This window comes from Elgaria multicarinata, chromosome 1 (genome assembly GCF_023053635.1).
Source record: "Elgaria multicarinata webbii isolate HBS135686 ecotype San Diego chromosome 1, rElgMul1.1.pri, whole genome shotgun sequence".
Taxonomy (NCBI): domain Eukaryota; kingdom Metazoa; phylum Chordata; class Lepidosauria; order Squamata; family Anguidae; genus Elgaria; species Elgaria multicarinata.
This window is the reverse complement of record NC_086171.1, coordinates 63,402,696-63,429,133: the sequence shown is the minus strand read 5'-3', so window position 1 is coordinate 63,429,133 and position 26,438 is coordinate 63,402,696. Positions and strand designations below refer to the sequence as shown.

The 26,438-nt window shown below is 43.3% G+C and overlaps 1 protein-coding gene across 1 annotated transcript in view; it reads right to left on the bottom strand.

The window, feature by feature from the left end:
• Positions 1–25,251, bottom strand: part of TGM4 (transglutaminase 4) — a 30,834-nt gene extending 5,583 nt beyond the window's left edge. Inside the window, exons 1-10 of the mRNA XM_063122868.1 lie at positions 25,236–25,251; positions 19,224–19,403; positions 18,341–18,447; positions 17,030–17,159; positions 14,201–14,319; positions 10,823–10,930; positions 8,723–8,897; positions 6,368–6,506; positions 3,869–3,972; positions 1,110–1,361 (exon numbers count right to left, since the gene is read on the bottom strand). Coding sequence (XP_062978938.1) covers positions 1,110–1,361; positions 3,869–3,972; positions 6,368–6,506; positions 8,723–8,897; positions 10,823–10,930; positions 14,201–14,319; positions 17,030–17,159; positions 18,341–18,447; positions 19,224–19,403; positions 25,236–25,251 — 1,330 coding nt within the window. The remainder of the gene's footprint in view (positions 1–1,109; positions 1,362–3,868; positions 3,973–6,367; positions 6,507–8,722; positions 8,898–10,822; positions 10,931–14,200; positions 14,320–17,029; positions 17,160–18,340; positions 18,448–19,223; positions 19,404–25,235) is intronic.
• Between the last annotated feature and the right edge of the window lie 1,187 nt (positions 25,252–26,438).

Here is a 26,438-nt window from a genome sequence, read left to right as displayed (position 1 = left end):
CAGTAGCTAAATCTTGTCGATTTTTCCTGTATAATATTGCCAGGATTCGATCATTTTTGTCTGTCTCTTCCGCCAAGACGCTTGTTCATGCACTGGTTATTTCACGGTTGGACTACTGCAACCTTCTTCTCTCTGGCCTTCCTTCTTCTCACATCAGTCCGTTGGTTTCTGTTCACCACTCTGCCACTAAGATCATCTTCTTGGCTCGCCGCTCTGACCATGTTACTCCGCTTCTGAAATCTCTTCATTGGCTTCCAATTCACTTCAGAATCCAATATAAACTTCTCCTGTTAACCTTCAAAGCTTTTCACGGTCTAGCTCCTTCCTATCTCTCCTCTCTCATCTCACACTATTGCCCCGCTCGTGCTCTTCGTTCCTCTGATGCCATGTTTCTCGCCTGCCCAAGGGCCTCTACTTCCCTTGCTCGGCTCTTCTGCTGCCCCTTACGCCTGGAACGCTCTTCCAGAACATTTGAGAACTACAAGTTCAATCGCAGCTTTTAAAGCTCAACTAAAAACTTTTCTTTTTCCTAAAGCTTTTAAAACTTGATGTTGTGCAGACTTTATACTGTTAGTTTTACCCTACCCTGTGCCTGCTTACCCTACCCTGTGCCTGTTTGCATTCTCTTCCCCTCCTTATTGTTTCATTATGATTTTATTAGAATGTAAGCCTATGCGGCAGAGTCTTGCTATTTACTGTTTTACTCTGTACAGCACCATGTACATTGATGGTGCTATATAAATAAATAAATAAATAAATAAATAATAATAATAATCTCATACATATGTTAAATGTTTAGGTGTACACTGAAAAATCTGAGATGTATGCTAGGACTACTCCACACATTGGTCCTAATACACTTTTAGGGCACAATCCTATGCATGTTTAGATAGGGAAAAAGTCCTTCAATTGTAGGGTCTCTGTCTAAACACGCACAGGTTTGGACCCATTAATTCTGGCCTGTCCATTTCAGAATATTTAAGATTTTTTACCCATTTCAAACAATAAAAGTTACCCATGAGACCTTCATATGAAAGCTCTAAATTACTAATCTATGTGGAAAATAGTTATTTCAACCTCTGGCTGAAAAGATTCAATGCACTGGTTACCTTCTAGAAATTTGTATTGAGCGGTGATGTCTTCACGGATATTCTTTCCTACCGCTTTGGTGCTGATGTTCTTTCCTATCACCTTGGTTTCTTCACGCAGCTTGATATATTTTTCTTTCCCCTCCTCATTCTTTACCAGCCAGAAGACCCTGTCTGCATTCACTTCAGCAAATAAGAACTTGCCGTCGTAGGGAAGATAGACGTCCCCCTTTCTGATGGCAATTACTGGACAAGGGCCACACTGGAAAATCCCTATAAAGAAGAATGCTGATTGTTTTTTCTCTCTGTATTTAGAGCCTGTGGGCCCATCACATAGTATCTCAGTTTTTCTTTTGGTATTCAGAGCCCATGGGCCCATCACATCAATATGTCCATCCAGAATTCAATGGCAGATAAATAATAGTCAGTAATAGCTAAAGTAAAGCTCTAGTTCCCATGGCCCTACACTTCCATTCACAGGTCTTTGTGACCTGTAATTTTGTATATTTATGAAAATATTTGGAACAGAAAACCTTTATGAATCTTCTGACATTAACAAGCATTGTACCGAACGGAGTCAGGGCCTGTCTATATGCGGGGAAAGCCCAATGGTGGTTGTGGATCTGAGCCCTGTCAGTTAGACAATGCTGCGTTTTGAAGAAGTCGGGGATTTAGCCAGACTTTTTCAAAGGGAGTGATATTAACACGGCCTGGTGGAAGCCAACCAGCGATTGGTTGCCTTCCACCAGGAAGAGGACGGGGGCAGCTCCGAAACCCAGATGGCCACCCAGGAACCCGGGCTCCCTCCTCTGCGTCAGGATTACCTGACGCCACCCCAGTGCGGGGTTAAGGAAGGGGTGGTGCCAACCCAGTGCCATAAAGAGAGCCCCTCAGTGCGGTGCACAAGGTGGGCATTTGCACGTGTTGCAGAAAATGCACACGCTACCTTTGGATGAATACAGACATCAAGCAAACCAGGACCCATCCCTTTACACTGCAGAGCTTGGAAGTGTGTCGTGTGCCTTTTGATGTTTGCTGCTAGGAATTATGTTGACAGGCAGTTAGCATTCTGCTCTACACGGTCAGTATATGAATTGCTTTCCAGGGACGACTAATGATATTTCATTCCAACACTGGCCTTTCACTCTCCCAACTCCTTTGGTCCCTTGACAACTTGGTTTCAAAGTTGTCTCCTTCCATCTCCCCCAATTCTATCACATGAAAGAGTTGATAAATAATCCCACATTTCTTTTGCATGTTCACTTCTGGTAGCCATGGTTGCAATTCCCAGCCCAGTACATGCTGCTGTCAGGAATCTTGTTTAATCTCTATGGAAACAGGCTAGCATATATAGAGACTAACATTAGCAGCAGGAAATGATTCCCAAAGTCTTGCAGTTTTTTTTTACATGAGTCCATTAATTGTTGTATCTGCTTTCGGCTTCGTTGCAGAATTGCGATCTGAGCTCTACACAAAGAGCCTTTCCTTTCCTGCTTTTCCGCTACATAACAGCTAGGTGGCACTGTGCTATAGCGGAATATCGCAATTTCACTTTCAGAAATAATACTCCATTTTCCCCACACTAAATAAATGGGGGAAGTGCTCTTAAAACACAGAAACAAAACTAAAGGATCACGACATCATAGAATAGCAGAGTTGGAAGAGGCCTACAAGGCCATCGAGTCCAACCTCCTGCTCAATGCAGGAATCCACCCTAAAGCATCCCCAACAGATGGTTGTCCAGCTGCCTCTTGAATGCCTCTAGTGTGGGAGAGCCCACAACCTCCCTAGGTAACTGATTCCATTGTTGTACTGCTCTAACAGTCAGGAAGTTTTTCCTGATGTCCAGCTGGAATCTGGCTTCCTTTAACTTGAGCCCGTTATTCCGTGTCCTGCACTCTGGGAGGATCGAGAAGAGATCCTGGCCCTCCTCTGTGTGACAACCTTTTAAGTATTTGAAGAGTGCTATCATGTCTCCCCTCAATCTTCTCTTCTCCAGGCTAAACATGCCCAGTTCTTTCAGTCTCTCTTCATAGGGCTGTGTTTCCAGACCCCTGATCATCCTGGTTGCCCTCCTCTGAACACGCTCCAGCTTGTCTGCGTCCTTCTTGAATTGTGGAGCCCAGAACTGGACGCAATACTCTAGATGAGGCCTAACCAGGGTCAACACCAACATCATCTAACGAACCTGTAAACAACTATGAGTAAGGAATCAAGAGCATATAATAAATGCCTGTTGTAGAAAAGCTCTTGCTGAGCGAAGTCTATAAACTGAGACACACTGACAATAAGATTATATCCAGATGGAATTTTTGACACATTTGACTTTTTAAATGCTAAATGTGAGAAGCCATGAACATGAAGTAAAGACAGGGGATTGCCTAGATCAGTGGTCTTCAACTGGTGCGTCGTAACCCAAAAGCAAGTTGCAGGATCAGTCCAGATGGGTTGTGGCAAAACTGTTGCCGCCATGTTGGGCATTTGTGAAGTTGTGAAAGTGGATCCCATGTTTCAGGTTGGGAATCTGAAGTGGGTCCCAGGTCTGGACCAGTTTAAGACCACTGACCTGGATTACTGGACAACATTTCTTCATGGAGACTGAGCCACTCATGTTAGTCCTACTTCATCCATTCTGTGGAATACTGGGGATCCGTGTAGTGACCATGTGGGTTGCCAAATTTAACCAATGTTTAATATCACTTTGAATTTTTAATATAAATATGTTTAATATAAACACATTTTAATCTTGAATTTGATTGTGCTCATGTGTCAGGTCTTACCTTCGCTCTGTTCCTGAGGTGTGGCATCAATCGCCTGCCAGCCATCAAAGCCCTTCGGCAAGTCAGGCCTTTTCATCCAGACATCATTCCAGACATGGAAGTTCCTGTATTCAGTGAGGTTTCAGAATTGAAAACAAAAAATGTATCTCAATAGCGGCTTATAAGCTACCGTATTTCTTCGATTGTAAGACGCCATCGATTGTAAGACACACACTAATTTCAGTACCACCAACAGAAAAAAAGCTTTGATTCTAAGAAATAATAAATGCACCCGCGATTCTAAGACGCACCCCGTTTTTAGAGTTGTTTATATGGGGGGAAAAGTGTGTCTTAGAATCGAAGAAATACGGTAAATCAGTCTGACATGTATTAGACTATACAGGAAGGCATCAATAAGAATTGCCCCCTTGATGTAACTTAACACTTGATGCAAGCCACAGAGAATGCTAGATGATGTCTGCATGAAGACAGGCCATTAGTCTACCTAGAGTCTGGCTCTGCTTCAGCTCTGCTGCTTTTGCTTTTGGCCCTATCCACCACTGGAATGTGGCCCCCGAGAGCTTTTTGGAAAAAGTATTCATCCCTCGGGCTGAAAAAGGTTCTGTGCCCCTGATTCAGACCAGCCTTCCCCAGGAGGCTGTCTATACTTGCTCAAAGCCCCATGGTGGCAGCGAATCTGCACTACCTCGGTTATATGATGCAGCTGCAGATTCGTGCCCATCATGGGGCTTTTCTGTGAAGCTGCACAATAAAAAATGTCGGGGGCTTACCCCAACGTTTTTGCTGGGAGCGAGGTTTTGCTGGGAGCAAGGTTCTGGCTCTTCTGCTGTCAGACCTCACTCTGTGCTCGATTCAGGGGGCATTCTGGGAGGATAGCATCCAGCTATTGGTCGCTGGAAGCCAGGAAGAGGATGGGTGGAGGGTGGCTCCAGTACCCCGATGACAGCCCAAAACCCCACGCTCCCTCCTTGGCATGGGGATTACCCGACACCACCCCGTAGGAGCGAATCTGTGGGGTTTAGGGGGAACACGGTGCCAGAAAGACAGCCCCCAGATGTGTTGGTCTCCCAAAACGTCAGGAGGACAACCGAGTTGTCCAAGATTGATCTCGGACATCTGGCTCTACACGGCCTCAGGCAGAGGGCTTTTCCCACCTTGCTACCTCGATTCTTTGTTGCTGGAAATGCCTCAGATTGAGCCTGGGAGCTCCTGTATGCAATGTGTGAGCAGGGCCAGATCTACACGTGGTTGCGAAGGCGCTTCTGTGTGCCTTTTTTAAAGACGTAACCTAAAAGAAGCGCCTCTTTCTTTACTGTGTGTACTGTGAGCTAGGCAGCTCCGCCTGCGGAAGAATCTCTACCCCATTCAAAGACGCTGTTCTGGCCGCTTCCCCCTCGCGTGTTCTTCCATTCGAATAATCCCCCCTCCCACCTGGCGGCTCTTCTGGTGCATCCCGCCGCCGCCGGCTACTCCTGCAAAACACTTTTCTCCCTTGGTGTGTTTGTATTTGCGTTTGCGTGCACGCGGCGAACAAGTTCAGCTCCTGCCTCTCGCTCTCCCCCACGGTGTCATCTCCCTGGGACTCTCTTCGGTGTGTGCTCGCATGGAAGAACACGCAAGGGGGAAGCGGCCCGAGCAGCATCTTTGAATGGGGTAGAGATTCTTCCGCAGGCGGCGCTGCCTAGCTCACAGTACACACAGTAAAGAAAGAGGCGCTTCTTTTCGGTTCAGTCTTTAAAAAAGGCACATGGAAGCGCCTTCGCAACGACGTTTAGATCTGGCCTAGCTCTGAAAGAGGTTATTGGCAGATGTAGCCAGCCAAGGAGTGTGGCTGCATCAGCTCTGGAGAAGAGAAGCGCCTTGTGATTTGGAATTACTGTGAATGGAACTGGGCCTGCCCTGATTACTCTTTGGCAAGGACCAGGCATGCATTACTGGCCTCCTCAAATACACGCTGTTTTTAATAACAGCATTTCCACACTGCTTTAAAGTTGGGATGCAAAGAGGCCCCTATACATATAAAGCCCTTCCACATGGGTCATGTGCATGGAAAAGCAGCTGATTTTCCTCTCCACCTGCAGCACCTTACAACCCATCCTGAGCAGCGCCACAGGGTCTCCTGACATTCAGGCATGAATGTCAGGGGAAGAACAAAGGGCTGTGGACAGAAGAGAGGGCTTGAGAAGCCCCCGGGATCCGAACTCTTTTGAAGAACAGAACTAAACATGCCGTGATTCAGACCTGCAGAGGTTTAAGGCTCAGTTCTGCTCAAAAAATTGAACATTGAGGGCCTACGGTTTTTTTTAAAGATGATAAAGGACACCAAAAATGTCTACTTTTGAGTAGATCCCTGGCTTCAACGTGTATCTGTATAACACAAAAGAGTAGAAGGAGGAGAGAATTGCATTCAGTGCTCGAAGTATTAGGCTCTTTGCCTCCCCTGCTTCAATGATAATATTTTCCTAGGAGAGAGGATTTATGGGGGGGAAAGATAATTACCAAACTGAATCTCTTGTCAGCGAGTTCAATTTTTCTCCCTTTTCATTCAAATAAACATCAACTCGGAGATTTTGCTCTGTATCATGAGCCGAAGCAAAATTGGTCACACTTCTGCCTGGGATCCCCAGACTCCGCATAACTGAAATAAAGAGAAGGACGTTGTTTAGCTGTGGGGCTCCTTTCAGCAACATCGCCCACCTACAGCTCATGATTCCATCCAGGATCTTTCTAAGCCTCAGAACAGCCTTTCTCAACCTGACCCCTGGATTCCGTCCTTTGCATTCCACTGAAACAGCCCTTACTAAGATCACCAATGATCTTCTTACTGCCAAGTCTAAAGGCCTTTATTCCGTTCTTATTCTCCTTGATCTAACCGCAGCCTTTGACACGGTTGATCATGATCTTCTCTTAGACTCCCTCCATGACCTTGGACTTTGTGGCTCTGTCTATAACTGGTTTGCCTCCTATCTAACGGGTCGCTCCTTCAGCGTGTTGGCTAATGGCAACTCGTCTTCCTCTTTTCCACTTTCAGTAGGGGTCCGCAAGGCTCGGTGCTTGGCCCGTTGTTGTTTTCTTTATACATGTTGCCCTTGGGTAAGCTTATTCAATCTCATGGCCTCCAATATCATCTGTATGCCGATGATACACAACTATATCTCTCATCTCCGGAACTTTCTCTTGATGTTCACGATCGTATCTCAGCTTGTCTTTCAGATATCTCAGCTTGGCTGCTTCATCGTCGTTTGAAACTTAATATGGCTAAGACTGAATTGCTTGTTTTTCCTCCTAAACCTTCTCCTCACCTCTCATTCTCTCTTACTGTCAATGATGTTACGCTTACTCCGGTCAAGGAAGCTCGTAGCCTTGGCTTTATCTTCGACTCCTCGCTCTCCTTTATTCCTCATGTTGAGGCAGTAGCTAAATCCTGTCGCTTTTTCCTGTATAATATTGCCAGGATTCGACCATTTCTGTCTGTCTCTTCTGCCAAGACGCTTGTTCGTGCGCTGGTTATTTCTCGGCTGGACTACTGCAACCTTCTTCTCTCTGGCCTTCCTTCTTCTCACATCAGTCCGTTGGTTTCTGTCCACCACGCTGCTGCTAAGATCATCTTCTTGGCTCGCCGCTCTGACCATGTAACTCCACTTCTGAAATCTCTCCATTGGCTTCCAATTCACTTCAGAATCCAATATAAACTTCTCCTGCTGACCTTCAAAGCTTTTCACGGTCTAGCTCCTTCCTATCTCTCCTCTCTCATCTCACACTATTGCCCCACTCGTGCCCTTCGCTCCTCTGGTGCCATGTTTCTCACCTGCCCAAGGGTCTCTACTTCCCTTGCTCGGCTCCATCCATTCTCTTCTGCTGCCCCTTACGCCTGGAACGCTCTCCCAGAACATCTGAGATCTACAAGTTCAATCTCAGCTTTTAAAGCTAAGCTAAAAACTTTTCTTTTCCCTAAAGCTTTTAAAACTTGATGTTACTCAGACTTTACTGTTAGTTTTTCCCTACCCTGTGCCTGTTTACCCTACCCAGTGCCTGTTTGCATTCTCTCCCCCTCCTTATTGCTTTACTATGACTTTATTAGAACGTAAGCCTATGCGGCAGGGTCTTGCTATTTACTGTCTTGCTCTGTACAGCACCATGTACATTGATGGTGCTATATAAATAAATAAATAAATAAATAAATAAATAAATAAATAAATAATAATAACAGATGTATTGTACAAGTCCCACCATCCCCAGACAGCAACAGGCCATGGGAGTTGTTGTCCAACACATCTGGAGGATGCCAGATTGCTGAAGGCTGCCTTAGAACCTAAGGGATGGGGCATGGAAGGAAAAGGATTGGACTCCATTCCCAGTTGGAATGGCCCAACTGGAAGAGTAAATGCTGGAGTGTCTATGGCCTTAGCTAGACCTAAGGATTATCCCAGGCAAATGGAGGGGTCGTCCCTGCCTGCTCCCGGTATCCCCTGTGTGTCATTTGGATGTACAGGGATGAACCTGGGATATAGGCTTGGTCTAGCCATGGCCTTTGAAGGCCATTTTGTGCTACAGTTTTAAATAAATCTTCAAACCTAAGAAGAGCCCTTTTGAATCAGATCAAGTCCCCCCCTTTTTTATAGTCCAACAACATCCTCTTTCCAAGAGTGGCCAGCTAGTTATCTTGGGGGAAGCTACAAACGTACCATGAAACCAATAGACTGGCCCTGATGTATTTCCCATGATCTGGTATTCCAAGGTGTGCAGTTTTTGGCCATGGAAGTTTTACATATGGTTCTTCATAAACATAAATAAATAAGTGCATTTCAGTAAAGTCATGGAAGAGTTTGGCCACCTCCAAGATGCCGGCCTTACCTGTGGTAAGCACACCAGAGAAAACCCAGCACTGAGCATAAAGAACTGTTTTTTTGGTTCTGTAATACTGCTGCAAAATTGGGGCACTTCCTGTCCAGGCCAGAGGAGGAGTACCACCAACATAGTGTCCCGACCAGCTAGCAAATAGCACTCCTTTATCATCCTCAGAGTTAACCTAAAAGGGAATGAAGAGAACAAAACTATACAGCCTGCCTGCCATGTTCAGTAAACAGCTGTACCACTGATGGACTCTTCTCAGCAGAAGCCGCACTGGGCCTAGAACAGGAGGTTTCTGTTTTTCAAATAAACCAGGCTATATGCTGCAATTTGGAGACTTGTCACTTGGAATCTTAAAGACCCATATCATGTGGCATTTTTGTGTAATGTGTACATAGTCATTGAATGACTCCATATTTCTGGCTCCACTTTTATAGATCCATTGGGTGACCATATGAAAAGGAGGACAGGGCTCCTGTATCTTTAACAGTTGTATTGAAAAGGGAATTTCAGCAGGTGTCATTTGTATATATGGAGAACCTGGTGAAATTTCCTCTTCATCACAACAGTTAAAGCTGCAGGTGCCCTTCCCTCTTTTAAATCTGACCACTCTAGTATAGCTCCTGCACTTTAACTGTTGTGATGAAGAGGGAATTTCACCAGGTTCCCCATATATACAAAGGACACCTGCTGAAATTCCCTTTTCTATGCAACTTTTAAAGATACAGGAGCCCTGTCCTCCTTTTCATATGGTCACCCTAATCCGTTGCAACTTGTGCTGTACCAATTGTCCGGACATTGCAGAAAGAGTTTCTGTAATGAGGAATATCTCCAATTACTCCTCCATTCTAGCCCTTTCCCTCTGTTTAGCAGAGTACATTTCAGAATCGCACATGACTGATAGGAAATAATCTGATAGACAGAAAACTGTAAAATCGTTATGCTGTGCCCATGATAGGTGAACAGGGCCTGATCTGAAGGTAGATGATGTGGCAGTTTTGTTGAAGCCAAGCAGGGCTGTTTGGTCACTTTATGAGAAAGCGACCATAGGGTACCTAAAGTGCCAATGAAACAAAACAGAGGAAACAAAGACATGACAAAGGGAACTGGGTGCACAGCAGAAGGCTGTAGGCCACTTGCTAAGGCCATACAAGGGCCACTCCTCTAAGATGTGATCGGCACTGCCAGTTTCAATTGCATTGGATGCCTGATCATAAGGATGGGGTTGGGATTGTGGTGCATCCTTCACGAGTAAGGAAATTGCAGATGCAAGGATGGAAGATTAGCCACCACCACCCCCTTTTTTGTTTGTTTGTTTAGCTGTTTATTTAAGGAACCTATGCACTCAGCACTCAGATCCCTCAGCAGCTCACATAAAAAGATAAATAGGACCTTAAAAATGCAATCGGCATAAAAACAAAATACCAACTAAAACAGCAGCTAAAGCCCCTAAAATGCCTGGGAAACTAGAAAGGTTTTTGTCTGACCGCTAAAGGATAACAGGGTAAGTACCAGGCAGACTTCTCTTGGGAGGGAGCTCCACAAGGACAGTGCCATAGCCAAAAATTCCCTCTCCCTGGTCATCTGAACTCTCTCCCCTAATATTGCTGACCCGTATAGGAGCCTTCTTTCCCATTCCTTTGAGGGACATTCTTTGGCTTCAGTCCAGGACAGTGCCAGCAAGCTAGATCTTGGAGCAAACTGCAATAGCAAGGAGGCTGCTTGCTTCCCTAGCAAATATCTTTGAGTGCCCCAGGAGTCTTTGGTCAGGCTGCACCTCCCAGGTAGTCTGTCCATCTTCTTCACAGAAATATTTGAATGCATCCACCACGCAGCCTAAACACATGAAGCATTCGTGAGCCAACATCTGGGGTTACACAATGCATGGTGTGCAAACGCACTGATGAATTTAAATGTTGCTTCCTGCTGCATGAATTGTTTGCAATGGGAAACAGCCCTCTATAACGACCATGACCAGGGAGTAACATCTGAATTGGTCTGGAGTGGCTAAAGCAAGACGGATAAAAGGAATTGCTTTACGGTTTTCTTCTCCATGATCTAAAATAAACCCATCTGTGTTAAAACACTGATTTAAGGACATACCAAAGCTGACATTGCCCTAGCGATGATCACAGGATTTTTTTTAGCCTTCGGCTTGAGTTGGCTCTTCTCTAGAAGATACATGCAGCAATCCAAGACATCTTCCTCAAACTGTGTTGTGGTAGAAAGCAAAATTTGGTTACTCTTAAGTTGCTTATTCTGAAAAGTTCCCTTTCCTTTAATTAATACAACATGAAGCAGCTGCTTGAGATTTAAATACTTTATACGAGTTTGTGATGTGAGGTGTCATATGCTGACATCTAATAAAAAGTGATTGATTGAAAATATCAAGGAAAATATTGTTTCCTTGCTCAGCGGGAAACAATATTTAATCAGGGTATACAGAAATCTGATAGCTACAGAAAGCATTTTATGCAGACATCATCATCATCTTTGAATATATAAAGGGCTCCTTAATGCATAAACCATATTATATGTTATAGCAGAACATCGCACTATTTCAGTCTCCAAAGGCCGAAATGCCAACTGTATGTCAATGTCCTACTTCCACCTAGTGGTGAGAATAAACTGTTTAAGCTAACATAGGCCTGGTTCAGAAGGCACCTTAAACGATGGCGATTAAGCCAGAAAGCCAAGCTGTGTTCAGAAGACACCTTAAATCATGGCTTTAACCATGGTGAATAAGGCAAAAAGCCTCATTCACTGTGGTTAAAGCTGTGGTTTAAGGTGTCTTCTGAACACAGCCTGGCTTTCTGGCTTAACCGCCATGGTTAAAGCTGTGGTTTAAGGTGTCTTCTGAACAGGCCCATAGAAACTTAATTTCTTTTTGTGTCATGGTACTGCGTTGCTGTGGGGCTCAAGAAAACAGCAGGGAGTATCAGAGGCCAAAGCTTACTGTTTACCTGCAACATATCTGCGATTGTTCATGCTACTATGCTGTCAACATCGCTTATCCTGCATAATTTCTTTGGTACCAAATACAAACTTGTAACAGTCCCTTCTCCCAGCCCTGATACAAGCCCATGTCTGGTCTGAAAAAAGACAGAGGTATCAAGAGGTTTTCTGGGAAAGGGGGATTAGACTGTGTGTGTGTGTGTGTGTGTGTGTGTGTGTGTGTGTGTGTGTGTGTGTGTGTCTATATGCTCTATTAACTCCATAGTGGCTGCGCAGTGGCATTGCGTTGTTTAAATGACGCAGCTGCCAACTTGCAACCACATCGGGTTTTACCTTCAAAACTGCACTTTTTCACCCTGTCCTTTTCTGTTTGCTCCAATGCCACCACTTTGTTTCTGCTGTCTTGTCATTCCTAGGGGCAGTTCCCAGTGCAGGGTATCAATCAATCAATCAATCAATCAATCTTTATTTACAGTCAACAGACCATTACTATAGTATATAGGTATACACAGACGTTAATAAAAATACATGATGTTAAAAAGAAAGGATACAAAACCTGTAAAAGTGCTAATCAGGAGGTTTAAAATAATGATCAGACATCCATGAGTGGTCTAATGAGAATAGACAGATTCAAAAATTTGGCCACTTGCTCAGTAATAGGCTTATTGGTGCCCTGAAGTAAGATAATCATAAGAGACTCGGAAGAGCGATCGGGGAAACACTGTATGATAGTGTACAAGTAGGATGGACTCCACCTCGACATCATTACAGAGGCAAAGTAAGCCCAGGAATACAGGGCCTTGGGCAGGGGGCGGGCTTGACAAGACGGATGGCTGCCGGAGAGCCTGCGCTCCCTCCTGCCATCTGGATTTAGCCTTCCTGCCCCACAGCAGCGATGCTGTGCGGTTTGAGGGGCAAGGAGCTGAGAAGTGGCATCATGTAGACATCCCCTTGGAGGAGGCGGGACAAGATTTTTTTTTAAAAAAAACCCTCTCTCTGCACTATACCATTTATTTATTTATTTCATGACACGTTCCTGCCAAGGCACTCAAAAGGGTTTGCAAGTTAAAGTAATAGCATGTCGTTTAACAGACATGATATAAAAGGGAATGAAGGGAGGGGAAAGGAAACAAGCCAATTTAGGTGTCAATCCTTGGGTGATGTAAGGGCAAATGGGTGGTGAGGGCAATCGTTCTTCTGGAAGGCGAGGTTCCTAATGAAAGATGGTCCTGGCCAGGCCAATGAAATGGGGTTTGCGGTCTCTCTTCTCCCTCTGGTGTAGCTGGGTGGCAGCTCCAAGCCGGGTCCAGCTCCAAGCTGGAGCTTTTTAGCAATATATAGCATAGCGGGGGTTTCAGGAGAATGAGAGAGGAACTAAGGGGGTGTCTATACACACTGCCACATTAGAAGGGGATCAGCCCCAAAGCATTGCTGCTGTGAGGCTAAATTGATAATCCGGCGCCAAGTAAAAACATGGCTTTTTAACAAAGCCTTTAATGGCTACATTCACCTGGCTCACACGTTGTTTTAATGGTTTTAATTGTTTTTACTGCTTTTAAATTGGTTTTAACTTGATTCATGGTTTAACTTGTTTTAGCTGAGTATATTTATTGTTTTATATTGTATGATTTTATCTGAACGCCACCCTGACATCCTAGAAATATAGGGTGGGATACAAATTTTTCAAATAAATAAATAAAGACAGACAGGGCAGGAGGGAGCACGGGCTATCAGGCCAGAAAAAAATGCAGCACCGGCAGCCATTCCATTGTCAATCCCGCTCCCTGTCCTGTGTTCCTGCACTTACCCAAGCTACGCCCACTGCATAACCCAAACCAAAGGCTGGAAACGACAGGGTGACCTCGGAGTCACGGTAAATTGAGAGTGTGAAAACGCACAGTTTTGGGGCAGGGCGGGGGAAGAGAAATCCCGATGTGGCTGCAAGTTGGTGGCTGCGTCATTTAAACATGCAGCACTACTGCGCAACCACTGCAGGGTTAAAAGAGCATACAGATACCCTCAAGGGGTCATTTTCCACTGCCTGAAATCCCCACCACCACCGATCTGCAACCTCCAAAGAGCACTACAAGGCTCCTGTTTCAAACTGGCTCCTATTCATTCTACACTCTCCTGTCTTTCATTGATTTTGAAAGCCAATACAGTGCTTGTTCTTCTGGAAATATGATTGTCCCAGAATATATTTATAACAGTTCAAAGACACACCTCAGCAGCTAGCTACAGGATGTGAAATGGCAGGCTCTGTACTGCATGGTGCCTTAGGGATCACGTGCACACATTTACATGGATGTGCCTTAGATCCAGTCCATAGAAAAGGTGGGACCTGAATATAGGCCCAAGCTCAAACCACTTTAATCACAGTGGTTCTCAATTCTGCCAGACATGTGGGCTGAAAAGACTGTATTCCATTTCACTGGTACCATATTACTTTAAAAAACATTTATGTAAGTGGAACAACAGTGCATTCTTATGCTTTGACAAAACAAGAGAAATATATGAACTTTTTACCTGCCCGAAATTCCAAGGTCTTCCACGTATAATTTCTGATGATCCAACGTAGAGATAACCGGTATCATTCAGCACGTACTCAGCCCTCTCGTTGTCATTGGGCATGAAAACAGAATCCGCTAAAGCAAAGACATGAATGCATCACTTGGTTTTTTAGTCAATTGTCAGAACGTCTGCCTGGAGAAAAACACCCTCAGGGTTGGGTGACAACATATTTGTGGCTGCCAGGCCCCAAAAGACTCTGGCAGACATTCAGACAAGATGACTGATGTACTTGAAAAAGTAATCATTTGTGTTCTGGCCTCCACACTCCAGCTACAGGAATCCAGAGATCATTTATTATTGCAGAATAGAAGTCAACGTGCATTTCTTCTGATGATCAAGTGTTTTTCTGAGGAAATCTCTTCTTGTTTCAGATATAGAAATCTGCCTCATTGAGAATCACTTTGCCCATGATTCTTTGACCCGGTTCTCATGACACAGGTGGCTCATCATGATGAGCTGCAGTGTGTGCTGGGTGTGTGCCACGGCCATTTTGATTGTACAACTCTCAGTTGGCCCAATTGAGGGCTGCACTGTGTCACCTCAACCTGGTTGTAGTGAGTTATTTGAGGGTTAAACAACCATCACTTAACCCGTACTGCAAATCATGGGTTAAACAAGGGTTGTCTCACCATGTCATTTGAACCCGGTTGTTGTGGCTTGTGACAGGCCACAACAACTGGGTTCAAATGACATGGCGAAACTCCTGATCAGGCCAATCAGGAATTACACAATCAAAATGGCAGCCACACACCCACCCAGCATGTGTCTCTGCTCATTGTGGATTAAATAACCACAATGAGCCAACCATGTCATGCGAATCAGCCCTTTGTGTGAGGAATGTCTACCAATCAAATATTCAAGATCCCAACACATTTTGGGCTATTTAGCCTGCCTTAAGGGAATATTATTTATTAATCATCTAGATCCACAAGAAACACATTAGTATCACTGCCTTAAGGCAAAACAGTCTACACTGACTTCAGCTAGCCATCCAAAAAGAATCCCAGACAGAAACAGCCTAGATCCCCTTCTTTGCTACATGCTAGATTTTCACATATGGTAAGGTTTAGTGGGGAATGTGTTAAAAGTGATTCCTCCCATGGCCTACCTGAAATGATACAGGCAAGGAAAATGTGAACAGTGCGACATTTCTTAGTGGATAATTTGACTTTTAGAAGACCAGTGGTTCAATTGATCTTATTATTAAAAGCACAATCCTAGGCATGTTTAGACAGAAAAAAAGTCCTATAACTCCCAGCATTCCCCAGCCAGCATCATTGGCTGGGAAATGCTGGGAGTTGGAGGACCTTTTTCTGCCTAAACATGCATAAGATTGCACCCTCATTATTTTAAGACAGCCACTCTCTGATTGCTGCAAAGGAGACTGGAGCTTGAACAGAAAGGGGTTAAGGGTCCCAGGAGGAGAGGACTGCACCCCTAAAGGGTTTTCTTCTGGTCAAGTCTGCCAGTGTGTGTGTACAGACACTGAAGTTTTGAGAGGATGTGAAGCTAGCACACACAGAGAGTGCTGGGTTGAATTTCGACCTCTGGTATGCAAAAAAGCATTTGGGCACATCTACGTGCTTTACTGGAGTGTTTCACTTTGTCTCCACCAATGCTCAACTTGTACTTTTATAAGTAATCTCGACTATTACAGAAAACCAGAAAGTCTCCAGTGATTTCTTTCCGTCAAAGAAACCAAACCCTGAAGCTTCTTGTCTTGCCACTCGGAAATTGGGGTTCAAGTAACAATATTATTCAAGGAAATGACTTATAACTGAGTGCAGGCTGAGCCTTACAAAGGCTGAGCACTCTTCAGGTTGTTGCTAGCATCTCACTAGGCACTAGTCTCTTGTCAGTGCCTTGGAAATCCACGGCAAGTTGACAGTCAAATTTGGATGTGAACTGGAATAGAGCAATTATGGCTGGAATAGAACAGCTATTATTCACTGAGAGCAGTCATAAGGATGCAAGAGCCCTTCTGGATTAGACCAAAGGCCTGTCTAGTTCAGCGTCCTGTTTTCCACAATGGCCAACAAAGTCCGGAAAGTTCAAAAAGCTGGACATGAGGGCACGTTGTTGTTGTTCCCCAGCAACTGGTATTCAGAGGCATGTTGCCTCTGATCAGGAGAATAGTGGGTTTGATGAGGGCCGGCCCTACCTTTAGGCACAGGTGGGCACTCCAGGCAGCAGATGCTGGGAGGCAAGCTTGCTGCCCTCAGATGTTGCGGAGGATGCTGTACCACCACCAGTGTTGAAGAAAGATTCAGTTGCAAGACCAGTCATTTTTTGGACATGGAATGGGTGGGTGGGGGGCATCTTGTTCTTTGCTTCAGGCAGCAAAATGACTTGGGCTGGCCCTGGGTTGAATCCATTTAATCATTCTTAGAACAGACCCATTGAAATCAACAGGACTTAAATCTAATTGTTATATAAGTCCAACTGTTTTCAATGGGACTACTCTATGTATGACTAAATCTATTGCTATCGTGACTAGTAGCTATAGTCCAAATAAACCTCTATGAAAGAATCCCAGATCTTGTTGGCAGGCTGTTTTTACTGAGTAATATTCTGTTGAATTGTGACCCTAGTTATGCTTGAATTACCTATGTGAGTATTGTGAGCAGCAGCAACAAAAACAGGGTTTCTCAGCCTGATAAACGTATTACGTATTGTTATACCTCTTTTGGAATCATTGTAGAACGAGGTTTCTAAACAAGATAGCTCTTTCAGTCAACCTTATATAGTAGTAGAAATTAAACCCATTTAGGTCATGCTAATTACCTTCACACCAAGGGTTGAACAAAATGTAGACAAAATTCTTCTCAGGACTATAAATGTTAGGTCCTGTTTCCACTTTCAGAATGTATTTTCCAATAATTGCATCTGCTGGACTGGTTACAGCTATCAGGCACTAAGAAAAAAGACCATCACAGTATTTCAGTGTTGTATATGATAAATTAGGAATCCCATTGCTTTGTGTAAATATGATCACACCATAGTCAGTTGAATGCATCAGATGCTCTAGTTAGTGTGCTGGGCAAAGCTCAGAGTACCCCAAATGTGCTGATATTCCTTCTAGTTTCTCAGTGGAATCCATTTTGACTACACAGATGTCATCACTCATGACCTGAGGTCACTATTAAAGGGAGTGATGATTGTTGGGGGGGGGCTTCTTGGTCATATGTCAAACCTTTACAAACCTTGTAAAGAAGACTAATTTTGTGAACCGCCCAGAGAGCTTCGGCTATTGGGCGGTATAAAAATGTAATAAATAAATAAAAATAAATAAAATAAATAATTTCCCCTTTCCCCTGTTCTTAATATCCCCTGGTGAAGAGTGCCTTACCTCAGGAATGAATCAGAACTTTTAAATTAAACGTATTTAATAAGCAACTTTTGAAAATAGATTCTTCTCATCTATCATAAGATGAGCTCACCTCTTGGGCTTCTCTGTAATCTTATTGGCCAAGAATTAAAAAAAAAGGCAGCACTATTATTTATTTAATTAATTAATTTCTAAACCACCCAATAGCTGAAGCTGTCCGGGCAGTTCACAAACATTTCTAGTGTTACGTTCACTTTTCTTGATTCTCAGGTCCCTTGGGCACCAGCTCCTTTCTTGATATCATGAAGGGCATCACAAAGGATAATAGTGAAACCATGAGGTGCCACCTGTCATGTCAAGCAATTTAAACCATCTTCTTTGTGACAGATTTTGGAGGGCCCTTGGGCAAGGCGCTCTCAATAGGCCCCGTCCCTCAGTGAGTCTACCTTCTCACGGCATCATCACCAGCTGCTATTGTCCCTCCTCCTCTTTCTTATCATTGCTCCCATTTGCTTGCTTGACAGGCAGAGAACCAGTGAAAAAGGCAGCAGTCTCCCTTCTTCTCGCCACTACTGTTACCTGGGCCAGAGCAAGAGGCAAGTTGCAATGATGAAGGCGAAGAACAACTCTAGGGGTTCTTATCACTGGACCCCGGATGGCATGTGGGCTCTTGGCAAGTGCCCAACTATGCCAGTCCTTGATGCCAGCCTTGGTGACAACCATAAAATGTAAATCAAAACTTGCTCTAATAGGACATGCCAATGTACCTCCTTCCCATTTGTTTGATGGATGTTGGCATGCCATGGTTGACCTTCCTGTCCTGACCTTGCATTCAAGGATAAAAAAGTTCCATTAGATGGCTTTGGTTTTTCACCTGGAAGAAGACAAATTCATGAACAGAAACATTAATTTATAAAATTTATAAAGGCTTTAATAAAAAATAGCAGGGCAACAGCCTTTGTTGTCAGTCTCCATCTAATAGATATACTACTAACACCTGCTTCCATTGGGATAAAACAGCTTACAAATTACTACGTAACCTACTTGGTTATTTTTGGTTTCCATACTGCATAGAGTATGAAGAGGCAAGCTCTAATAAAATAGTCCCAGTAGTTATGCAGTACACTCTATGGTAAATAAATTATTATTACAATCTGGTATAGGGTGTAGAATTGCAAAAACTTTGTTTAAACAAATACTAGATTCAGATTCAGCTAGAGTAGCCCCATTTAAATCAATAGAGCTTAAGTTTGTCACAACTAATTTAAGCCGCTTGATTTCATTGGGTCTGCTCTAACTATGACTGAATCTGGATCCATTCCCAAGTTTTTAACCATTATGGTTATGTAAAAAAGATTTTTAAAATTTGCAGTATGAGTTGTTCTCCTTGTAGTTCCATCCATTTTTCTTCCTTTCTTATCACCTTAGTCCAGTCAAAATATCCACATTCCAGTAAACTTGCCTTAAATTTGAAAGCCATTCAGAAAATGAAATAATCCTTTATGACTTTGACCTTGCATAAGGTGTTCAGATTGATACATCTTTTGCATTGTTCTGTTTACAGATCATGGAATCTCTGAAGGGCAACTGTCTGTACCGCCATAGGTATTCCTAGCCCTATTGTGAAGGACCAAATAGTCTCTTGCTTACCAATGCTGAGCTGCAGTATGACTTGGTCATCATCTTTCAGCTCCCTGCTAAATGTCACCTTCAGCTGAAACACCTGCCCACGTCTCAAAACCAGGCTGCAATTGTTATAGGCATTGGTATGATGAAGATAGGTATTCTCTTTTCTGAGGAAATCAATTCCAACAGCCTTCAGAGGACTCCCTGGAAATCACAAAGAAATATTTATTTGATGAAGGCTGCTATTCAAATGTATAAAAAGAATAAATACATGTCACCGAAATATGGGGCCTGTCCATCCATTGGACAGATGGGATATTTGGCCTGGTATCAGCACTGTTGGCTGCCATTTGCCAATTAAGCTGTTTCGTTATGGATCATTGCTAGTGCAGCAATACATTTGACTTGATTGTGTGTAAGCTTTCTTCTGGGCTTAGCTTCTCCTTAGATCAGTAGTTAGTAACTGTACCCTAATCCCAAACATGAGAAATAGGAGGCTGTCATTACAGAACTGGTCATTCACCACACTGGGACTTCCCCTCCCAGTAAAACAATGTTCCAGCAAAATTGAGCTGTGGCATATGAGTAACATGTACTCCTACAAAATAGCTGGTAGCAAAAAGGAAAGCCAGTAAATTGAATTTTAATTGTACCTCTTGTACACTAGGGGGGAAAGTGTGTGCTTCTTTTGTTTTGACTCAATGCATTTTAAATGAAACGACCTAGGTTGTAGTTCAGGTAGTGGATCAATGGATAGACCACACGATTTGTATCTGTCACTCAACAGAAGAATGAAAAACAATCGTTCATTCCGGTTGCTACTATTACTATGACATTTATCAACATTGGCAGAAACACTGGTTTTTTTATGGATAGAATCTCTCTCTGTGTGTTTAACAGCTCCATTACATGAGGAACTGAAACTAGTAGAGGTTTCTCCAGTGTAGTGCTCCTGGCCATTCCAAAGAAATAGATGGAATTCCACCCATCTCAGCAAACATGCAACAACTGCTTTATTCTGTTCCCCTGTAGCTGTAAGCTACACCTGCAAGGACCTTTAGCTTTGGTACAGGGCTTTCTTAGGCATTTTTTTCCTGACTGAGCTTCCTTTTATGTTTTTAAATGCCGATTTAAATTGCTCTTCCCACTCTGTGCCAAAGAATTTGACCCAGGATCCCTAAGCCCCCTGTTGTCTCAGACCTTCTTTACATGAACGATTGATTGTACGCTCATGATTGGTCACTCACAGAAGTATGAGGGACATTTAAATGACATTGTGAACCCATCTCCCATGGGTTCCTTTAGAAATTCTGCAATAAAAAAAAACACTTTTAAAGTAGTAATAGCTGGGAAAAGGCAGGATCTTCCACCACTAGATGTTGCTGTCTCAATGGAAGTGAACAGAGGGGAAGTATACCGCCATCGCCTCTCCATCCATGTAATGCAGCCCATAACAATCACACTGAAAAGCAGGAAGCACAAATACCCCAGGTAAACAACACAATTTCCCCTTAATGTAAATATACCCTGTTCTGCTAGAAACGGTGCTACTTTCAGTTTCCCCAGCATAACGAATGTGGAGAAGACGTGCCTGCTGATGTGTTGGCCCCATCCATTGACCTCTTTTCTTTGAAAACAGAAGGAAACTTGTTTCGGTTTTTAAAATAATATTTATACTAAACAAAGTGGAGCATTTTTTATTGGCACTGCAGCAGATGGGGAGGGAAGGTTTAAGCTCCTGGAGCCAAACAGAGCTTTTATTTATTGTTATTTGCAGGAGGGGTGTTTTGTTGTTATCAGGATTGCAGTCGGGGGCAATTAAACTCCCCTCCTTGTGCACTGCAGTCCCAATTAAAAAACAAAGTCACACAACCGATGTAGCTGCAAGCAATGCATATAATGTAATGTGAATTTAGGCCCTGATACTACCTTTTTAATATCACTCCTGGTGAAAGCAGCCAGAAAAGGACAAAGATGCCCCAAGAATTTAGTGCCTAGTCCTACAGCAATTAACAAAAGCAATATTGGTGTAGTCCCTTTCTAAAGGGAATTAATAACACTTTTGTTCTCATAAGGCAAAACAAGAAGGCAATTAATCTGGCCGTAGGAAAATGTGTACAAGAGACATTCCGTCTTTATAGTCAGACATACCTTAGTCAAAAACTGTGTACATTGTCAGCGCCAGACAATGTGACCTACGTCAATTGTACTTTTAGTCAACAAAAGCTTAACTGACATCCTCTTTAGTGAGATTTCACATATTCCACTATAGCTGTAATCCTATACTCACTTACCTGAGAACAAGCCCCATTAAATTCAAAGGGACTTACTTCTGGGTAGACATGCATAGGCATGTACTGTTACAAGTGCTGTCCTAAATACAACTTCTCAAAAGTAAGTTCCCTTAAATAGAATGGGGTTTACTCCTGAGAGTAAATGGGTATAGTATTGCAGCCTAAATGTGCTTTTGAGCCACTCTTCTGCTTTTGGGGAAAGGCAGGTTACTTCCATACTAGCCATTTTCTTTGGAATTACTATCATTTACTCATGCACCTTTTACAGAGAATCCACATTACATAATTGTTATATAGTTGCATTCCAGTGTTTTCTGAGTTGTTCTCCCACATTTCTTCAGTTCTGATTTAAACTTTTGCAGCAAAACACCTTTGTAGTGCCATTATGGATAGCAAAGTGCTACTGGGGCTTTTAAGAGCAACTGGGTCTTTAATTAAATGCTTCCTGTTTGTTGTTCCCAGCCATTTTACTGCTTCATGTTAAGTGTGGCGGGAGAAATACTGATTAATTGCCCCAAAATTAGTCAGCTTCTGTTCCGTGTGTGTGGTTTCACCTTATTCCACTATTTTTTTAAAAAAATACTGCATGGAATCTATCATGAATGAACAGGAAGCAATAGAACAGCAGAGCCTGAAAAACAGGAAACTTAATGTCAGAAATGGCACAAATGAGTAAACAATATAGAAGATATTGGCCAGAGGCCACTGCTCAATAATCAGCGATATATTAAAGTACTGTGATGAACCTTCATTTTAATTACACTTCCTGTAACAGTAGAAAAGCAATTTTTCAGCAGCACTCAAGGCTTTGTTTTCTCCAACACTAAACGGAAGGAGTGCAGGAATAACACGTGAGTCTTGGAAATGACAATGAGAGTGCTTCCAAGTGAGGCTTTTATCGCATCATCGCTCTTCCTCATTCATGGAATTTACAGGCGGTCAAGACAACATCACCTTCCAGTTGTAGCCCTCCTGTGTTTTCCCCGCTTCATTTACGAGACCAGCCTCAGCTGCATCAACATCATTGCAATGTGCAGCAATGCACGAATACAAAGGGGGGCAGAATCCAGTGTAATTTTAGTTCTAGGACAATGACTGGGCAAAGGGAAATGAATTTAAAAGAAATGTGGCAATAAACCAGGGGAGTGGGCAACTTGTGGCCCTCCAGATGTTTTGGCCTACAATTCTTATTAGCCATAGTCAGTATAGTCAATGGCAAGAGATGATGGGAGTTCTAAGCAAAACAAGCTGCCTATCCTTTGCAATATACACTGGTGTGTACAGACCAGGGGAGATTCTCCATGAAAACGGAATCAGAAGCACGTTTGGATAATATCCATATTTTCAGGAAATTGGCTTTGGTCTGTCAGGGGCACACAAAGCAAGAACAGCAGAGTATATCATACCTGAAAACCTGCTTTTCACAGGTCACACAGCACTTGAAATCCACATGCTTCTGGACTGGGTGGGTGGAGTAAAACTCAACATCATCAGTCCCCCTTCTCAGAGAAGTTTGGAAGTGCTGAATGACACAGTCCCCCCTGTGTTAACCCCACACCTCTCCCCGTTCATTCATGATTTGGAATTGTCAAGACTAGAAGATACTGAACTGTTATGCAAGGGAAAAACAAGTTGCAAACTATGAGCTCCATCACACCTACTTCCACCCCCCCACCCCCCGCTTTGAGTCCGCGGTTTCCCCCTCCATTGTTCTGCTATTTCAGCTCATCATGTATCTTTTCACCTGTATCGCTACGATGCTGGCGAAATCTCCCACCCCATCCCCTACATTTTCCTATTCCCTGCAGTTAATTCCCTGCAGTTTTTATATACTTGTTAAAAAAAATTTATTTCTACGCAAATACAATAGGACGGCAGCCTGAAACTGCGCAATTATGGTAAAACAACAGACTATGTTTTTCCTTAAGATCATATTAAACAATGTAAGTGACGAAAAAGTATTACAATTAGTTTTTGGAGAAATTTGTGGTCAATGTTGGCATGGCAATGGGAAGCCCACATTGTTCTGGTCAGAAAACCTAGACATGTCTACTCAGGAGTAAGAACCATAGAGCTGAATGGGACCAAGTCCCAGGCACGGGTTGGCAGCGGCCTTGCTCGCCTTTTCCATGAGGTCTTCTTTCCCTCCCCCTTCATGGTTGAGCAGATGAGCAGAGAACTGCCCCTCCCTCCTCTTTTTTCAGTGAGAACACCCTTTGACACATATGCCCCCAACAAAAAATGGGATGGTCCGATATAGCACGAGATGGAGCATGGGATGGAGGAGCAGCTTTATTGCATATAGAGCGGAAAAACCCGGACTTCCCCGCTCCAAAATAAGATGGAAAAGGAAGGGGAAGAAGCAAGATGAGGGCAGGACAGGGATGATGTCATGTGAGTACCGCGCTGCAAAAATACATACCAGGCCTGGTGAGAGTGTGATAAATTGCTGGTTTGATGGAGCTCTATGAATGGTTACATTCCCTACCATGATATCCCAACTGACTGAAAGAGCACTACTTCACTTTGATAAATAGAAAAAGGAAACTGTTGTAAAAGCAAAAGTAAATGGAAAAACTTAATGGCATTCTGTGAATGGGGAGAAGCCACTAATGGGGAAAAAGAGGGAATGTGGGAGGGGGGATAGGGGATGCCTATGATTTAATGCGAGGGAATGGGGCACAGTGCCGAGGAACCACTGCAAAGTCACATTTGGGGTGGGGGAGTGCACTAAAGGACTTTCAGAAACTGCGACTTTTCCACAGGGAAGCGATGGCATGCCTGTGGATTGGTGACAACATAATGTGTCACAAATGGCCTCAAAGTGCTCCCCCGCCACACTAAATTGCCCATAAAGATTACCTCCTGGCACAATCTGCAATCTGTATTGTACAAACAACATATATCATATTGGGCAATTAAACAGTAAGAACAGTAGATCAAGTTACTAGCCTTTCAGTGTTGGGACTCCTATGCTTTTAAGAGCTGAGTAAATGAAGAGATTTTAGGAGGTGGTTTTCCAAAGCCATGCAGGCCTGTGGCATGCCAAGCTGCAACTGCCAAAATGGCCTGTTTTGCAACCCCATGACAGGTGCAGAAGCCCTAATGCTTAAAGGGTGACCATCCAGGCTGAATCAAGAGCGGTGATGTATTTTACAAAGTTAATATGCTCTGTAAATGATTATCAATATAATATTTTGGAGGGGATCGTCACTCAGCCAAAAGCACATTTAAACAACTCAAGCAATGAAAGTTCAGCACTGAAATCAGTGGACTTTAAATTTTCATCATTTCAGCTAGATACTGCCTTAACTTGACCATCATGCTGGAGAACTATAGCAAAGAAATCCCAGTATAAAGTGCTAAACTATTCATGATACTGATCAGAAAAGGGGGATTTAGATCTCTGGAAAAGAAATTTCTTTCTGCTAATGACTCTGTAAACCTTTTAGTATATATAGAAACCCGTATGTCAATTGTTAAGCATTGGAAATAAATATAAGGCAAATTATACCCTTACCTGAACCCCAAAGTAGGGGTTTCAACATTAATTAAATGATTATAGGTCCTGGCTCTTTTAAAATCTCAGGGAATAAATGCCCATGAATTGCACTAGTAGACTCATAATTCCAATTTAACTTTGTAGTGCACAGTTCTCTGGCCTTTGTCACCCAGACTTATCAAATAAGAACGAGGAAGAAAGAAATTCAAATAGAGCTAACTTTTTTCCCCATGTACTTACCAGCTGTCTGACTCATGATACTCCTTGGGCTTTGCTCCTACAAGATTTTCAAAAGCAGTGGTGGCTTGTGTACAATCTTTTTTTTCTGAATGGGTTGAAGGAACCTTCCCTCTTTTATCAGATTCTTTGAGGTGTCAAAATGCACACTGCCAGTGGGCGGTGTTTGGAAAGAGGGAGTAGAATGCTAAGCATGACTTAAACTTTACACTGAACACTTAACAAAGTGATGTGAGTGGCCAATTTTAAGCTATCCTTCTGGTCCCATTATCCCTCTCCTGGCCAAACCCCCAATTTCACAACACTGAGATGATAGAATGGCCTATAAATACTATATGAGGCTGCATGTCCAGGCCTGATTCAAAGGTCCGGACCCGATTCAAAGTGCTGGTATTAACATTTAAAGCCCTAAACGGCCTGGGGCCAGGCTATCTGAAGGAACGCCTCCTCCCATATGTACCTGCCTGGACCCTAAGGTCTTCCTCAGGGGTCCTTCTCCACGAGCCCCTGCCAAAGGAAGTGATGCAGGTGGCTACCAGGAGGAGGGCCTTCTCTGCTGTGGCACCCCATCTGTGGAATGAGCTCCCTAAGGAGGTTCGCCTGGCATCTGCACTATATTCTTCAGATGCCAGGTGAAGAGCTTTTTATTCTTTCAGCGTTTTAACAAGTCTATAAATTCAATTTTAACTTGGCTGTTTTAAATTTGTATCTTAAATTTGTATTTCTGTACTGCTGCTGATTTTATCCTGGTTGTGCTTTTATATTGTATTTTATACCATGTTTTTATACTGTTTGTTTTATACTTTGAATGGTTTTCATTTTTGTGAACCGCCCAGGGAGCTTCGGCTATTGGGCAGTATAAAAATGCAATAAAATAAAATAAAATGTGGGGGGATGCCATCTTTTAAAATGTTCCTCCATCCATATATTTAAAAATGTAATTCAAGTAAAAACAACAACAGCAACAACCACATCAAAGACTTTCTGGAGGGTTCCCACCCTCCCAGTGTGTGTGTGTGTGTGTGCATGCATGTGGGTAAATTATCAAAATTTTGGCGTGGGCACGGATCATACTATTTGAGATAAGGTGGCTGAAAGTGTGTCTTTTTTAAACACGCACAGAGAGAGTCTACTAAAGCTTGGAGTAGTGGAAGAGCTACTTGAACAGAATTTCCTTCTACTTACAAAGTGACCAAATGTAGTCAG